Source organism: Oncorhynchus mykiss, chromosome 19 (assembly GCF_057628025.1).
Source record: "Oncorhynchus mykiss isolate SJ-2025 chromosome 19, ASM5762802v1, whole genome shotgun sequence".
NCBI classification, from domain to species: Eukaryota; Metazoa; Chordata; class Actinopteri; order Salmoniformes; family Salmonidae; genus Oncorhynchus; species Oncorhynchus mykiss.
In genome coordinates this window covers 3993871-4012500 of record NC_143040.1, presented here as the reverse complement: position 1 = coordinate 4012500, position 18630 = coordinate 3993871, and the positions used below count along the sequence as shown (strand labels likewise).

General features: G+C 42.6%; 1 protein-coding gene across 5 annotated transcripts in view; it reads left to right on the top strand.

Moving 5' to 3' along the window:
- LOC110532970 (protein Dok-7) overlaps positions 1 to 18630 on the top strand; it is a 109724-nt gene that overhangs the window by 40236 nt on the left and 50858 nt on the right. For 4 of the 5 annotated variants that reach the window (XM_090209879.1, XM_090209882.1, XM_090209881.1 and 1 more), the window contains exons 6-9: positions 4888 to 4995; positions 5196 to 6199; positions 8815 to 8892; positions 15505 to 15544. In XM_090209879.1, coding sequence (XP_090066005.1) covers positions 4888 to 4995; positions 5196 to 6199; positions 8815 to 8892; positions 15505 to 15544 — 1230 coding nt within the window. The remainder of the gene's footprint in view (positions 1 to 4887; positions 4996 to 5195; positions 6200 to 8814; positions 8893 to 15504; positions 15545 to 18630) is intronic. The other variant, XM_090209878.1, reaches the window with a different exon arrangement.

Below are 18630 nucleotides of genomic sequence, written 5' to 3'. Positions count from 1 at the left end.
GTGACAGGGGGTAGATACTTGACACCCCCTCCACCCCATCTTGCATTCTCACACACATACATACGGGACATAGTGTACACACACACACACACACACACTCTTACACATAACACACAGACACACATTCTCACTCACACTCACTCTTAGACATAAACACACACACACTAACTCACAGACAGGCAGACATACACTCATATACACCTCTCTGTAAATGTGCTCACACACACACACACACACACACACACACACACACACACACACACACACACACACACACACACACACAGCTGTCATGTACATCTTGTAAATGTCCCAGCCTTTGGCAGTGTTTTTCACACGGACACACACCTCCCCTCCCTGTGAAGGTGTGTGAATTGGCAGGGTTTTTCACTGAATCAGAGAGACAGAGAGCTGCTAGACGCTGAGTGTAACTGGGAGAGGGGGAGGAAGAGGGGAGGGGAGGGAGAGGGGAAGGGATAGGGGAGAGCAGGTGGAGGTCACAGATAGGAGGACTTAGTTTTAGGAGAGGAGAGAGTGGAAGAGAGGAGTGGATTGGAGGATAGAGGGTAGAGTAGGTGGGAGAGGGGAGGGAGAGTGGGGGGAGGGAGGTGGAGGAGAGGATCGGGTGAAAGAGGAGGGAAGGGAGGAGAAGAGAGAGGGGATACAATGCCAACTTAAAGGGTAGGAAGCGGGAGTTAAATCTGCCCCCTCCCCATCCCTTTGGTAGTTAACTCAGCCTGCCTCCCCATCACTTTGGTAGCTAACTCAGCCTGCCTCCCCCTCACTTTGGTAGCTAACTCAGCCTGCCTCCCCATCACTTTGGTAGCTAACTCAGCCTGCCTCCCCATCACTTTGGTAGTTAACTCAGCCTGCCTCCCCATCACTTTGGTAGTTAACTCAGCCTGCCTCCCCATCACTTTGGTAGTTAACTCAGCCTGCCTCCCCCTCACTTTGGTAGTTAACTCAGCCTGCCTCCCCATCACTTTGGTAGCTAACTCAGCCTGCCTCCCCCTCACTTTGGTTGCTAACTCAGCCTGCTTCCCCCTCACTTTGGTAGCTAACTCAGCCTGCCTCCCCATCACTTTGGTAGCTAACTCAGCCTGCCTCCCCCTCTCTTTGGTAGCTAACTCAGCCTGCCTCCCCATCCCTTTGGTAGTTAACTCAGCCTGCCTCCCCATCACTTTGGTAGCTAACTCAGCCTGCCTCCCCCTCACTTTGGTAGTTAACTCAGCCTGCCTCCCCATTACTTTGGTAGTTAACTCAGCCTGCCTCCCCATCACTTTGGTAGCTAACTCAGCCTGCCTCCCCCTCTCTTTGGTAGTTAACTCAGCCTGCCTCCCCCTCACTTTGGTAGCTAACTCAGCCTGCCTCCCCCCTCCCTTTGGTAGTTAACTCAGCCTGCCTCCCCCTCACTTTGGTAGTTAACTCAGCCTGCCTCCCCCTTCCTTTGGTAGTTAACTCAGCCTGCCTCCCCATCACTTTGGTAGTTAACTCAGCCTGCCTCCCCCTTCCTTTGGTAGCTAACTCAGCCTGCCTCCCCATCACTTTGGTAGTTAACTCAGCCTGCCTCCCCCTCACTTTGGTTGCTAACTCAGCCTGCCTCCCCATCACTTTGGTAGCTAACTCAGCCTGCCTCCCCATCACTTTGGTAGCTAACTCAGCCTGCCTCCCCATCACTTTGGTAGCTAACTCAGCCTGCCTCCCCCTCACTTTGGTTGCTAACTCAGCCTGTGTTCGTTATAGAGCCCGTGGTTTCAGTACCTGTTGTCATTATAGAGCCTGTGGTTTCAGTACCTGTGTTCGTTATAGAGACCGTGGTTTCAGTACCTGTGTTCATTATAGAGACCATTGTTTCAGTACCTGTGTTCATTATAGAGACTATGGTTTCAGTACCTGTGTTCGTTATAGAGACCGTGGTTTCAGTACCTGTGTTCATTATAGAGCCCGTGGTTTCAGTACCTGTGTTCGTTATAGAGCCCATGGTTTCAGTACCTGTGTTCATTATAGAGCCCATGGTTTCAGTACCTGTGTTCGTTATAGAGCCCATGGTTTCAGTACCTGTGTTCATTATAGAGACCATTGTTTCAGTACCTGTGTTCATTATAGAGCCCATGGTTTCAGTACCTGTGTTCGTTATAGAGCCCATGGTTTCAGTACCTGTGTTCATTATAGAGACCATTGTTTCAGTACCTGTGTTCATTATAGAGCCCATGGTTTCAGTACCTGTGTTCGTTATAGAGCCCATGGTTTCAGTACCTGTGTTCATTATAGAGCCCATGGTTTCAGTACCTGTGTTCGTTATAGAGCCCATGGTTTCAGTACCTGTGTTCATTATAGAGCCCGTGGTTTCAGTACCTGTGTTCGTTATAGAGCCCATGGTTTCAGTACCTGTGTTCGTTATAGAGCCCATGGTTTCAGTACCTGTGTTCGTTATAGAGCCCATGGTTTCAGTACCTGTGTTCGTTATAGAGCCCATGGTTTCAGTACCTGTGTTCATTATAGAGCCCATGGTTTCAGTACCTGTGTTCATTATAGAGCCCATGGTTTCAGTACCTGTGTTCGTTATAGAGCCCGTGGTTTCAGTACCTGTGTTCATTATAGAGCCCATGGTTTCAGTACCTGTGTTCATTATAGAGCCCGTGGTTTCAGTACCTGTGTTCATTATAGAGCCCATGGTTTCAGTACCTGTGTTCGTTATAGAGCCCATGGTTTCAGTACCTGTGTTCATTATAGAGCCCGTGGTTTCAGTACCTGTGTTCGTTATAGAGCCCATGGTTTCAGTACCTGTGTTCATTATAGAGCCCGTGGTTTCAGTACCTGTGTTCATTATAGAGCCCATGGTTTCAGTACCTGTGTTCATTATAGAGCCCGTGGTTTCAGTACCTGTGTTCATTATAGAGCCCATGGTTTCAGTACCTGTGTTCATTATAGAGCCCATGGTTTCAGTACCTGTGTTCGTTATAGAGCCCGTGGTTTCAGTACCTGTGTTCGTTATAGAGCCCGTGGTTTCAGTACCTGTGTTCGTTATAGAGCCCGTGGTTTCAGTACTTGTGTTCATTATAGAGCCCGTGGTTTCAGTACCTGTGTTCGTTATAGAGCCCATGGTTTCAGTACCTGTGTTCGTTATAGAGCCTATGGTTTCAGTACCTGTGTTCATTATAGAGCCCATGGTTTCAGTACCTGTGTTCGTTATAGAGCCCGTGGTTTCAGTACCTGTGTTCGTTATAGAGCCCATGGTTTCAGTACCTGTGTTCGTTATAGAGCCCATGGTTTCAGTACCTGTGTTCATTATAGAGCCCGTGGTTTCAGTACCTGTGTTCGTTATAGAGCCCATGGTTTCAGTACTTGTGTTCATTATAGAGCCCGTGGTTTCAGTACCTGTGTTCGTTATAGAGCCCGTGGTTTCAGTACTTGTGTTCATTATAGAGCCCGTGGTTTCAGTACCTGTGTTCGTTATAGAGCCCGTGGTTTCAGTACCTGTGTTCGTTATTGAGCCCGTGGTTTCAGTACCTGTGTTCGTTATAGAGCCCGTGGTTTCAGTACCTGTGTTCATTATAGAGCCCGTGGTTTCAGTACCTGTGTTCGTTATAGAGCCCGTGGTTTCAGTACCTGTGTTCGTTATAGAGCCCGTGGTTTCAGTACCTGTGTTCGTTATAGAGCCCGTGGTTTCAGTACCTGTGTTCGTTATAGAGCCCGTGGTTTCAGTACCTGTGTTCGTTATAGAGCCCGTGGTTTCAGTACCTGTGTTCGTTATAGAGCCCGTGGTTTCAGTACCTGTGTTCGTTATAGAGCCCATGGTTTCAGTACCTGTGTTCGTTATAGAGCCCGTGGTTTCAGTACCTGTGTTCGTTATAGAGCCCATGGTTTCAGTACCTGTGTTCGTTATAGAGCCCGTGGTTTCAGTACCTGTGTTCGTTATAGAGCCCGTGGTTTCAGTACCTGTGTTCGTTATAGAGCCCGTGGTTTCAGTACCTGTGTTCATTATAGAGCCCATGGTTTCAGTACCTGTGTTCGTTATAGAGCCCATGGTTTCAGTACCTGTGTTCGTTATAGAGCCCATGGTTTCAGTACCTGTGTTCGTTATAGAGCCCATGGTTTCAGTACCTGTGTTCATTATAGAGCCCGTGGTTTCAGTACCTGTGTTCGTTATAGAGCCCATGGTTTCAGTACCTGTGTTCGTTATAGAGCCCATGGTTTCAGTACCTGTGTTCGTTATAGAGCCCGTGGTTTCAGTACCTGTGTTCGTTATAGAGCCCGTGGTTTCAGTACCTGTGTTCGTTATAGAGCCCGTGGTTTCAGTACCTGTGTTCGTTATAGAGCCCGTGGTTTCAGTACCTGTGTTCGTTATAGAGCCCGTGGTTTCAGTACCTGTGTTCGTTATAGAGCCCGTGGTTTCAGTACCTGTGTTCATTATAGAGCCCGTGGTTTCAGTACCTGTGTTCGTTATAGAGCCCGTGGTTTCAGTACCTGTGTTCGTTATAGAGCCCGTGGTTTCAGTACCTGTGTTCATTATAGAGCCCGTGGTTTCAGTACCTGTGTTCGTTATAGAGCCCGTGGTTTCAGTACCTGTGTTCGTTATAGAGCCCATGGTTTCAGTACCTGTGTTCATTATAGAGCCCGTGGTTTCAGTACCTGTGTTCATTATAGAGCCCGTGGTTTCAGTACCTGTGTTCATTATAGAGCCCGTGGTTTCAGTACCTGTGTTCATTATAGAGCCCATGGTTTCAGTACCTGTGTTCGTTATAGAGCCCATGGTTTCAGTACCTGTGTTCATTATAGACCCAGTAGATAAAGCTGTGGATATATTACTCTGTTCCGTGTGTGTGTGTGTGTGTGTGTGTGTGTGTGTGTGTGTGTGTGTGCGTGCGTGCGTGCGTGCGTGTATAGATCCCAGTGCTAGCCGGTCCTCCTCAGAGGAGAGGATCAACCATGAAACATCGGATCTAGAGAGAAGACTCAGCATGCTGTCCCACAGCAGTAGACAGAGCAGTACAGGTAATCAATCAATACCGCAATCCACCAATCAATAATCCCAGTTTTCACTTCATCTCCTGACTGTATTTGAACCATCAATAAACGGCGTAGTTCACCGTTTTATCAATCAATCATCAATCAGTTCACTTAAATCATTTGACCTTTACTCAATTGACCTTTGATCAATCAATCAGTCAGTTAATCAATAATGTCTTCCCCAGCCTCCACCTCCAGTTACAGCACCTCCGTTGCCGGGGACGACCGCAGCAGTATCTCTTCCTCCTCTTCCAGCCAATCAGACGCCAGCTACGGAAACCACTTCCCTTTATGGCCAGAGCCAAAACGCCTCACTTCCTCAACCGAGACCCTGTCGGCACCTCCCACTGCGAGGTCCTCGACCAATCTGGACGAGGATCTCTATAACGCTGTCATGAACCGCACTCCTTTCAAACCGCCTTCCCACCTTCGCAGTCTCCACGACAGCGGGCGCCAAAGCTCGTTGGACAGCGGGATAGGCGTCGCCACGGCCAGCAGCCAATCGTCTTACTCTGGGAGCTTCTCTTCCTGTACGGGCAGCCTGGACACAGCCAGTCAAGGAGGAGGGGAGGAGTTTGGGTCTGTCCTTAGTCTACCTACCCCTCTTCTCTCTCTGCCTCCTCTTTCTCTACCTCCCCCTCCTCCCTCTCTACCTCTTCTTCCTCCACCCATTCTACCTCCTCCACCTCCTCCTCTGTCCTTAAGGACCCCTGAGCCCGGCCCTCTCCCCCCCCCTACTCCCTGCTCCTGCCTCCCGTCTTGCTCCTCATCCTCCAGGACTAGTGGTTGTAGCTCTGGCGCCCCCCGGTGGCAGCGTGAGGAGTACCAGGCACCCAGCCTTCTCAGACTACAGTACGACAGCCCCAGGAACCTCCTGCACACCCTGGCCTTCAAGGATCCTCCACCCCAGGTAGGAGCATCCAAACTGGGCAGGGACAGGCGGCTCGATGGGGATGGAGATCAAGGACAGATCCAGGGGCATGAGTGTCCTTCCCTTCCTTCCACCCCCACTGAGGCCTCTCTCCAGTGGGTAGAGACCCCGAGGCAGGCCCCCGTAGAAAGGCTCCTGTCCTGGAGCAGTGAGAGAGCGCCCCCTGTGGACAGTGGTGATCGGTGCAGCATCATGTCCGCTCGGCTCACACCCAGACCTCTGCTGTTACCAGGCTGTCCAGTGTGTGGAGGGACCCAGGTAATACAACTCTGGACACCTAATAGTTATTAGTACTAATGGATTCCTAGGCTTCATTTGGACTCCATGTCTGACTGTTAATTTATTCTGTGTTTTTTATTAATTTTTAACCTTTTATTTTAACAAGGCAAGTCGGTTAAGAACAAATTCTTATTTACAATGACGGCCTACCGGGGAACATTGGGTTTAGTTGCCTTGTTCAGGGACAGAACGACAGATTTTTTTTTACCTTGTCAGCTCGGGGATTTGATCGAGCAACCTTTCGGTTACTAGTCCAACACTCTAACCACTAGGCTACCTGCCTCCTCTAACCACTAGGCTACCTGCCTCCTCTAACCACTAGGCTACCTGCCTCCTCTAACCACTAGGCTACCTGCCTCCTCTAACCACTAGGCTACCTGCCTCCTCTAACCACTAGACTACCTGCCTCCTCTAACCACTAGGCTACCTGCCTCCTCTAACCACTAGGCCACCTGCCTCCTCTAACCACTAGGCTACCTGCCTCCTCTAACCACTAGACTACCTGCCTCCTCTAACCACTAGGCCACCTGCCTCCTCTAACCACTAGACTACCTGCCTCCTCTAACCACTAGGCTACCTGCCTCCTCTAACCACTAGGCTACCTGCCTCCTCTAACCACTAGGCTACCTGCCTCCTCTAACCACTAGGCCACCTGCCTCCTCTAACCACCAGGCTACCTGCCTCCTCTAACCACCAGGCTACCTGCCGCCCCTCTGTGTGTGTCCGTCCATGTGTGTTTGTGTGTGTGTGTCCATCTTATTGGTTATCACAATCACTGTTTCCCATACAGCCAGTCCATGCAAACGCCTGCTGTCCCTGTCATCACAATCCCACAACTAGCAGTCTGCTTTCGAGTCGCTGTACACGCCCACAGTACCAGCCCAAAGCACTCAAACAAGACTAATACATTGTTGGCAGTCCACACACATACAAACCTGTTACTCCCAAGTAACATGATCACGACGAGGCCTGATAAACTGGAGTTAAACAGGCTGTTGCTCAGCAGTGTTTAAGGCTTGTTTAACTAGCGTAGCACAGTGATATGTTGTTTAACTAGCGTAGCACAGTGATATGTTGTTTAACTAGCGTAGCACAGTAATATGTTGTTTAACTAGCGTAGCACAGTGATATGTTGTTTAACTAGCGTAGCACAGTGATATGTTGTTTAACTAGCGTAGCACAGTGATATGTTGTTTAACTAGCGCAGCACAGTGATATGTTGTTTAACTAGCGCAGCACAGTGATATGTTGTTTAACTAGCGTAGCACAGTGATATGTTGTTTAACTAGCGCAGCACAGTGATATGTTGTGTAACTAGCGTAGCACAGTAATATGTTGTTTAACTAGCGTAGCACAGTGATATGTTGTTTAACTAGCGTAGCACAGTGATATGTTGTTTAACTAGCGCAGCACAGTGATATGTTGTTTAACTAGCGTAGCACAGTGATATGATGTTTAACTAGCGTAGCACAGTGATATGTTGTTTAACTAGCGTAGCACAGTGATATGTTGTTTAACTAGCGTAGCACAGTGATATGTTGTTTAACTAGCGTAGCACAGTGTTATGTTGTTTAACTAGCGTAGCACAGTGATATGTTGTTTAACTAGCGTAGCACAGTGATATGTTGTTTAACTAGCGTAGCACAGTGTTATGTTTAACTATTTCTGTCAGGGATACGTCACAGAACCACCGTCTGCATACAAACAACCCCTTAAAGGGGCATTCTGGGATTGAACATTTAAACATTTAAATGAATGATATATATATATATACTGACCACTTTATTGCCAATGTGGGATATTTTGAATCCCAGATTCCCCCTTTAAAAATCACTCAGACAGAATGAAGAGATTCAATGTTCCTGTCAATTAAATGGAACAAGTTGTTACCAGACAGGAGTAGGGTCAAGGCCAGGGTCGGTCATTATCAACCTGAACTTTCTGCAGATACAGCCATCTGGATTAATTTAGGTCCGAGGCCTGAGCAAAGTTTATTTTGTTCTGTTTAGTAGGAAGAGAGAGAGTTGAGAGATAATGGAGAGAGGGAGGAGAGAGAGAGAGAGGAAGGAGAAAGAGTAGAAGAAGGATGGAGAGGGAGAAAAGGAGACAGGGAGAGAGTGAAAAGGAGAGGGAGAGAGACAGTCTTAGCTAACACCTGGAGGATAACGGCCAGAATGAAAACAATAAAACATGTTGTTCTGATCAAAACCCTCCCGAAAGAGATGCAGCATCCCTCCTGTGTCTGAAGACGTAATGTCCTCAACCCTCTGAACCGCTGACTTTGTCTGTCCTCACCAAAACTCCCTCTTCACCTCCCTGTTCTGTTTGTCTGGCTGTGAATATGTGTCTATTTCATCACATGACCAGACCGGGTTCAAATTCTATTTGAAATCTTTCAAATACTTTGATTGTTTGCCTGGAGTGCCTAATGTGTGGTGTCTGCCGTTTTGGGACTATCCCATTGGTCCATTATGCCAGGCGCAACTTAAGCAAACACGGATCAAGTATTTCGAATAGTATTTGAACCCATGTCTGTTGACCACCATGGCTGTTGTTTAACCCCGCCTCCCTCATCTGTTTCTCCACCCATCCAGAGTCATCATCCCTGTGTAGATCACAACTACATTACCCATGAGCAATGGTTCTCAGCTAGAAAGAGACATGTTACGCAGGTAAGATGATCCGTTGTGTGGTAGTGCTTATTGACAAAGATACTTTTAGTTTTTTTTGCCAACTTTTAACTAATACCTAGCATTTATTTTACCTTTATTTAACCAGGCAAGTCAGTTAAGAACAAAGTCTTATTGTCAATGACGGTCTAGGAACAGTGTGTTAACTGCCTTGTACCGGGGCAGAACGACAGATTTGTACCTTGTCAGCTCGGGGATTTGAACTTGCAACCTTTCGGTTACTAGTCCAACGCTCTAACCACTAGGCTACCCTGCCGCCCCGTGCTGACTACACCGGCCACACCCGTGTGCCGTGTTGAGTTTGTCCATCCACAGCAGACTCGATCAGGAAATGCAGGGTAGATGTATCAAAACCAACTATATTAATTTGGGGACAGATCGAAACACCATATAAACATTCCATGGACATTTAGCTAGCTAGCTTACTAGCTCGCTGTTGCTAGCTAACTTGTCCTGGGATATAAACATTCCATGGACATTTATCTAGCTAGCTTACTAGCTCGCTGTTGCTAGCTAACTTGTCCTGGGATATAAACATTGTGTTGTTATTTTACCTGAAATGTCATTTTTATTATATAGATCTTTGTAGAATTTGGACCCATTTTTGAGTCACAGAAAATGGTGTGTTCTCTACTCAGGGGAACAGGGGAAACCTACACCGAACACAAATATAAACGCAACATATCTACTGAGTTACTGTTCATGTGAGGAAATCAGCCCATTTAAATAAATAGATTTCACATGACTGGGCAGGGGGGGGGCACCACCACTGGGAAGTCAGGCCCCAGAAAAGGGCTTTATTACATACAGATATATCCCCCCCCCCCCCCTCCAGACGGTTGTGGAGATCCTGGGCTAGTCTGACGTTGTGAGGCCGGTTGGACGTAATGTCAAATTGGAGACGGCTTATGGTAGAGAAATTAACAGTGAATTCTTTGGCAACAGCTCGGGTAGACATTTCTGCAGTCAGCATGTCAATTACTCCCTCAAAACCTGAGATATATGTAGCATTGTATTGTGTGACAAAACTGCACATTTTAGAGTGGCCCTTTTATTGTCCCCCCCAGTACAAGGTTCACCTGTGTAATGGATCATGCTGTTTAATCATGTTCTTGACATGCCACACCTGTCAGGTGGATGGATTATCTTGGCAAAGGAGAAATGCTCACTTAACAGGGATGAAAACATATTTTTGCACAGAATTTGAGAGAAAAAAGCTTTTTTGTGCGTATGGGACATTTCATTGTAGGGATCTTTTTATTTCAGCTCATGAAACATGGGAACAACACTTTTCATGTTGCGTTGATATTTTTGTTCAGCGTAGTTATTTTCTAGTAATCTCTCCTAGTTGAGTTTTCTTCTTCTGTGGATTTTATATGGCGGGTTGGCAACCAACTTTAAAGGTGCGTTACCACCACCAACTGGACTGGAGTGTGGACCTCAGCTCATCTTCCAATCACCCACGTGGGTATATGCTCCTCTAAACCAATGAGGAGTTGGGAGAGGCGGGACTTGCAGCGCGTCAAGCATCACAAGTAGAACCAAGTTCTAATTTAGCATCAGGCTACGCAGCGAACGGTGCGGGTGCAATGATTGAATAACATGTATGTGTACGTCAGTGTGTTAGTAGTTGTCCTGTATGGTTCAGTTGGTAGAGCTTGGTGTAGTCAGCTTGGTGTAGTCAGCTTGGTGTAGTCAGCTTGGTGTAGTCAGTAGGTTAGTAGTTGTCCTGTATGGTTCAGTTGGTAGAGCTTGGTGTAGTCAGCTTGGTGTAGTCAGCTTGGTGTAGTCAGCTTGGTGTAGTCAGTAGGTTAGTAGTTGTCCTGTATGGTTCAGTTGGTAGAGCTTGGTGTAGTCAGCTTGGTGTAGTCAGCTTGGTGTAGTCAGTAGGTTAGTAGTTGTCCTGTATGGTTCAGTTGGTAGAGCTTGGTGTAGTCAGCTTGGTGTAGTCAGCTTGGTATAGTCAGTAGGTTAGTAGTTGTCCTGTATGGTTCAGTTGGTAGAGCTTGGTGTAGTCAGCTTGGTGTAGTCAGTAGGTTAGTAGTTGTCCTGTATGGTTCAGTTGGTAGAGCTTGGTGTAGTCAGCTTGGTGTAGTCAGTAGGTTAGTAGTTGTCCTGTATGGTTCAGTTGGTAGAGCTTGGTGTAGTCAGTATGTTAGTAGTTGTCCTGTATGGGTCAGTTGGTAGAGCTTGGTGTAGTCAGTTTAGTGTAGTCAGCTTGGTGTAGTCAGCTTGGTGTAGTCAGTATGTTAGTAGTTGTCCTGTATGGTTCAGTTGGTAGAGCTTGGTGTAGTCAGTATGTTAGTAGTTGTCCTGTATGGGTCAGTTGGTAGAGCTTGGTGTAGTCAGTTTAGTGTAGTCAGCTTGGTTTAGTCAGCTTGGTGTAGTCAGTATGTTAGTAGTTGTCCTGTATGGATCAGTTGGTAGAGCTTGGTGTAGTCAGCTTGGTGTAGTCAGTATGTTAGTAGTTGTCCTGTATGGATCAGTTGGTAGAGCTTGGTGTAGTCAGCTTGGTGTAGTCAGCTTGGTGTAGTCAGTATGTTAGTAGTTGTCCTGTATGGTTCAGTTGGTAGAGCTTGGTGTAGTCAGCTTGGTGTAGTCAGTATGTTAGTAGTTGTCCTGTATGGTTCAGCTGGTAGAGCTTGGTGTAGTCAGCTTGGTGTAGTCAGCTTGGTGTAGTCAGTATGTTAGTAGTTGTCCTGTATGGATCAGTTGGTAGAGCTTGGTGTAGTCAGTTTGGTGTAGTCAGCTTGGTGTAGTCAGTATGTTAGTAGTTGTCCTGTATGGTTCAGTTTGTAGAGCTTGGTGTAGTCACCTTGGTGTAGTCAGTATGTTAGTAGTTGTCCTGTATGGATCAGTTGGTAGAGCTTGGTGTAGTCAGCTTGGTGTAGTCAGCTTGGTGTAGTCAGTATGTTAGTAGTTGTCCTGTATGGATCAGTTGGTAGAGCTTGGTGTAGTCAGTTTGGTGTAGTCAGCTTGGTGTAGTCAGTATGTTAGTAGTTGTCCTGTATGGTTCAGTTTGTAGAGCTTGGTGTAGTCACCTTGGTGTAGTCAGCTTGGTGTAGTCAGTATGTTAGTAGTTGTCCTGTATGGTTCAGTTGGTAGAGCTTGGTGTAGTCAGTATGTTAGTAGTTGTCCTGTATGGTTCAGTTGGTAGAGCTTGGTGTAGTCAGTATGTTAGTAGTTGTCCTGTATGGATCAGTTGGTAGAGCTTGGTGTAGTCAGTTTGGTGTAGTCACCTTGGTGTAGTCAGTATGTTAGTAGTTGTCCTGTATGGATCAGTTGGTAGAGCTTGGTGTAGTCAGCTTGATGTAGTCAGTATGTTAGTAGTTGTCCTGTATGGTTCAGTTGGTAGAGCTTGGTGTAGTCAGCTTGGTGTAGTCAGCTTGGTGTAGTCAGCTTGGTGTAGTCAGTATTTTAGTAGTTGTCCTGTTTGGATCAGTTGGTAGAGCTTGGTGTAGTCAGCTTGATGTAGTCAGTATGTTAGTAGTTGTCCTGTATGGTTCAGTTGGTAGAGCTTGGTGTAGTCAGCTTGGTGTAGTCAGCTTGGTGTAGTCAGCTTGGTGTAGTCAGTATGTTAGTAGTTGTCCTCTATGGATCAGTTGGTAGAGCTTGGTGTAGTCAGCTTGGTGTAGTCAGCTTGGTGTAGTCAGTATGTTAGTAGTTGTCCTGTATGGTTCAGTTGGTAGAGCTTGGTGTAGTCAGCTTGGTGTAGTCAGCTTGGTGTAGTCAGCTTGGTGTAGTCAGTCTGTTAGTAGTTGTCCTGTATGGATCAGTTGGTAGAGCTTGGTGTAGTCAGCTTGGTGTAGTCAGTTTGGTGTAGTCAGCTTGGTGTAGTCAGCATGTTAGTAGTTGTCCTCTATGGATCAGTTGGTAGAGCTTGGTGTAGTCAGCTTGGTGTAGTCAGCTTGGTGTAGTCAGTGTATTAATAGTTATCCTGTATGGATCAGTTTGTGTAGAGCTTGCAACACCAGGGTTGTGGGTTCGATTCCCGGGGCCAGCCATATGTAAAATATATCCAGCTTGACTGTCAGTTGCTGTGAATAAAAGCTGCTGCTAAGTGGAGTTTATTATTATTATTATTATTATTATTATTATTATTATTATTATTATTATTATTATTATTATTATTATTATTATTATTATTATTATTATTATTATTATTATTATTATTATTATTATTATTATTATGTTTTTGAAAGGGCTCCTCTTTCATCTCTGCTGTGAGCGAGGAAGTGTGAAATATTCACCCACCATTTTAGCCATATTAACGATCATTTATTGTTCCAACAACAACAACAACAACAACAACATCTTACAATTTATTTCCTTGCCTTTTCTTTTCACATCTTTAACCATCCCCAATGCGCCTCTGACCAAACAGCTCCTTCGTGTCCCAAAACGCCCCCTTATTCCCTATATAGTACCTATTGTCCTGGTTGGAAGTAGTGCACTTTATAGGGAATAGGGTTCCGTTTTGGAACGGAGAACACAGTGTGTGTGGTTCCCTCCTCCCGTCTGCTGAGCACTGAGAACTCATTAGGTTAGCAGTCCTCACACCTCACCGTACTAATCAGGTTAACAGTCCTCACACCTCACCGTACTAATCAGGTTAGCAGTCCTCACACCTCACCGTACTAATCAGGTTAACAGTCCTCACACCTCACCGTACTAATCAGGTTAACAGTCCTCACACCTCACCGTACTAATCAGGTTAGCAGTCCTCACACCTCACCGTACTAATCAGGTTAACAGTCCTCACACCTCACCGTACTAATCAGGTTAACAGTCCTCACACCTCACCGTACTAATCAGGTTAACAGTCCTCACACCTCACCGTACTAATCAGGTTAACAGTCCTCACACCTCACCGTACTAATCAGGTTAGCAGTCCTCACACCTCACCGTACTAATCAGGTTAACAGTCCTCACACCTCACCGTACTAATCAGGTTAACAGTCCTCACACCTCACCGTACTAATCAGATTAACAGTCCTCACACCTCACCGTACTAATCAGGTTAACAGTCCTCACACCTCACCGTACTAATCAGGTTAACAGTCCTCACACCTCACCGTACTAATCAGATTAACAGTCCTCACACCTCACCGTACTAATCAGATTAACAGTCCTCACACCTCACCGTACTAATCAGATTAACAGTCCTCACACCTCACCGTACTAATCAGGTTAACAGTCCTCACACCTCACCGTACTAATCAGGTTAACAGTCCTCACACCTCACCGTACTAATCAGATTAACAGTCCTCACACCTCACCGTACTAATCAGGTTAACAGTCCTCACACCTCACCGTACTAATCAGATTAACAGTCCTCACACCTCACCGTACTAATCAGGTTAACAGTCCTCACACCTCACCACGTGTGTCATCAACGAGAACTTGTCAAACTCCGTGTGCTGTCAATAGAGCAATGCCGTGGGGTTTTTAATAACCAAATCAGACAATCACCTGAAGAAAACCTCTCCTTAAAAGAGAGAAGAGAGAGGGGGAGAGTGTGTGTTGTATTATAGTATAATGTGCTGTAGTATAATGTTTTGTAATATAATGTATTGTATTGTAGTATAATGTGCTGTAGTATAATGTATTGTAGTATAATGTATTGTATTGTAGTATATTGTATTGTAGTATAATGTGCTGTAGTATAATGTATTGTAGTATAATGTATTGTATTGTAGTATAATGTGCTGTAGTATAATGTATTGTAGTATATTGTATTGAAGTATAATGTATTGTATTGTAGTATAATGTGCTGTAGTATAATGTATTGTAGTATAATGTATTGTATTGTAGTATAATGTGCTGTAGTATAATGTATTGTAGTATAATGTATTGTATTGTAGTATATTGTATTGTAGTATAATGTGCTGTAGTATAATGTATTGTAGTATAATGTATTGTATTGTAGTATAATGTGCTGTAGTATAATGTATTGTATTGTAGTATAATGTGCTGTAGTATAATGTATTGTAGTATAATGTATTGTATTGTAGTATAATGTGCTGTAGTATATTCTGCTGTAGTATAATGTATTCTAGTATAATGTGTTGTAGTATAATGTATTGTAGTATAAGGTATTGTATTGTAGGATAATGTTCTGTAGTATATTGTGTTGTAGTATAATGTATTGTAGTATAAGTAATATATTGTAGTACAAGTAATATATTGTAGTATAATGTGCTGTAGTATAATGTATTGTATTGTAGGATACTGTAATGTATTGTAGTATAATGTATTGTAGTATAATGTATTCTAGTATAATGTATTGTATTATAATGTATTCTAGTATAATGTATTGTAGTATAATGTATTCTAGTATAATGTATTGTAGTATAATGTATTCTAGTATAATGTGCTGTAGTATAATGTATTCTAGTATAATGTGTTGTAGTACAATGTATTGTATTATAATGTATTCTAGTATAATGTAATCTAGTATGTGCTGTAGTATAATGTATTCTAGTATAATGTATTGTATTATAGTGTATTGTAGTATAATGTATTGTAGTATAATGTGCTGTAGTATAATGTAATGTATTGTCTAAAAAATTGTCTCTTTCTGTTCCATTTTAGACAAACAGCCCTTCACATTCAGGGCTTTCCCCAACACCAGGTCGGTCTGTCTGTCTGTCTGTCTGTCGGCCTCCCTCCCTCTGTCTGTCTGTCAGCCTCCCTCCCTCCGTCCGTCCGTCCGTCTGTCTGTCTGTCGGTCTGGTCTGTCTGTCTGTCTGTCTGTGTATTTACACCATTATTCTCATGTAACATTGTAACTAAATTATATATACTCATTAACCTGTCTAATGGCCTGTATATATTCATTAACCAGTCTAATGATCTGTATATATTCATTAACCAGTCTAATGATCTGTATATATTCATTAACCAGTCTAATGACCTGTATATACTCATTAACCAGTCTAATGGTCTGTATATATTCATTAACCAGTCTAATGATCTGTATATATTCATTAACCAGTCTAATGATCTGTATATATTCATTAACCAGTCTAATGATCTGTATATATTCATTAACCAGTCTAATGGCCTGTATATATTCATTAACCAGTCTAATGACCTGTATATATTCATTAACCAGTCTAATGATCTGTATATATTCATTAACCAGTCTAATGATCTGTATATATTCATTAACCAGTCTAATGATCTGTATATATTCATTAACCAGTCTAATGGCCTGTATATATTCATTAACCAGTCTAATGATCTGTATATATTCATTAACCAGTCTAATGATCTGTATATATTCATTAACCAGTCTAATGGCCTGTATATATTCATTAACCAGTCTAATGGCCTGTATATATTCATTAACCAGTCTAATGATCTGTATATATTCATTAACCAGTCTAATGATCTGTATATATTCATTAACCAGTCTAATGGCCTGTATATATTCATTAACCAGTCTAATGACCTGTATATATTCATTAACCAGTCTAATGATCTGTATATATTCATTAACCAGTCTAATGGCCTGTATATATTCATTAACCAGTCTAATGGCCTGTATATATTCATTAACCAGTCTAATGGCCTGTATATATTCATTAACCAGTCTAATGGCCTGTATATACTCATTAACCAGTCTAATGACCTGTATATATTAATTAACCAGTCTAATGGCCTGTATATATTCATTAACCAGTCTAATGACCTGTATATATTCATTAACCAGTCTAATGGTCTGTATATATTCATTAACCAGTCTAATGACCTGTATATATTAATTAACCAGTCTAATGGCCTGTATATATTCATTAACCAGTCTAATGACCTGTATATATTCATTAACCAGTCTAATGACCTGTATATACTCATTAACCAGTCTAATGGCCTGTATATATTCATTAACCAGTCTAATGACCTGTATATATTCATTAACCAGTCTAATGACCTGTATATACTCATTAACCAGTCTAATGGTCTGTATATATTCATTAACCAGTCTAATGGCCTGTATATATTCATTAACCAGTCTAATGATCTGTATATATTCATTAACCAGTCTAATGATCTGTATATATTCATTAACCAGTCTAATGATCTGTATATATTCATTAACCAGTCTAATGGTCTGTATATATTCATTAACCAGTCTAATGATCTGTATATATTCATTAACCAGTCTAATGACCTGTATATATTCATTAACCAGTCTAATGATCTGTATATATTCATTAACCAGTCTAATGGCCTGTATATATTCATTAACCAGTCTAATGATCTGTATATATTCATTAACCAGTCTAATGGCCTGTATATATTCATTAACCAGTCTAATGGCCTGTATATATTCATTAACCAGTCTAATGGTCTGTATATATTCATTAACCAGTCTAATGGTCTGTATATATTCATTAACCAGTCTAATGGCCTGTATATATTCATTAACCAGTCTAATGATCTGTATATATTCATTAACCAGTCTAATGACCTGTATATATTCATTAACCTGTCTAATGGCCTGTATATATTCATTAACCAGTCTAATAACCTGTCTAATGGTCTGTATATACTCATTAACTAGTCTAATGGCCTGTATATATTCATTAACCAGTCTAATAACCTGTCTAATGGTCTGTATATACTCATTAACCTGTCTAATGGCCTGTATATATTCATTAACCAGTCTAATGGTCTGTATATATTCATTAACCTGTCTAGTGGCCTGTATATATTCATTAACCAGTCTATTGATCTGTATATATTCATTAACCAGTCTAATGACCTGTATATATTCATTAACCTGTCTAATGGCCTGTATATATTCATTAACCAGTCTAATGACCTGTATATATTCATTAACCAGTCTAATGACCTGTATATATTCATTAACCAGTCTAATGGTCTGTATATATTCATTAACCAGTCTAATGGTCTGTGTATATTCATTAACCAGTCTAATGACCTGTATATATTCATTAACCAGTCTAATGGCCTGTATATATTCATTAATCTGTCTAATGACCTGTATATATTCATTAACCAGTCTAATGGCCTGTATATATTCATTAACCAGTCTAATGGTCTGTGTATATTCATTAACCAGTCTAATGACCTGTATATATTCATTAACCTGTCTAATGATCTGTATATATTCATGAACCTGTCTAATGGTCTGTATATATTCATTAACCAGTCTAATGACCTGTATATATTCATTAACCAGTCTAATGACCTGTATATATTCATTAACCAGTCTAATGATCTGTATATATTCATGAACCTGTCTAATGGTCTGTATATATTCATTAATCTGTCTAATGGCCTGTATATATTCATTAACCAGTCTAATGATCTGTATATATTCATTAACCTGTCTAATGATCTGTATATATTCATGAACCTGTCTAATGGTCTGTATATATTCATTAACCAGTCTAATGACCTGTATATATTCATTAACCAGTCTAATGACCTGTATATATTCATTAACCAGTCTAATGATCTGTATATATTCATGAACCTGTCTAATGGTCTGTATATATTCATTAACCTGTCTAATGGCCTGTATATATTCATTAACCAGTCTAATGACCTGTATATATTCATTAACCAGTCTAATGACCTGTATATATTCATTAACCAGTCTAATGGTCTGTATATATTCATTAACCAGTCTAATGGTCTGTGTATATTCATTAACCAGTCTAATGACCTGTATATATTCATTAACCA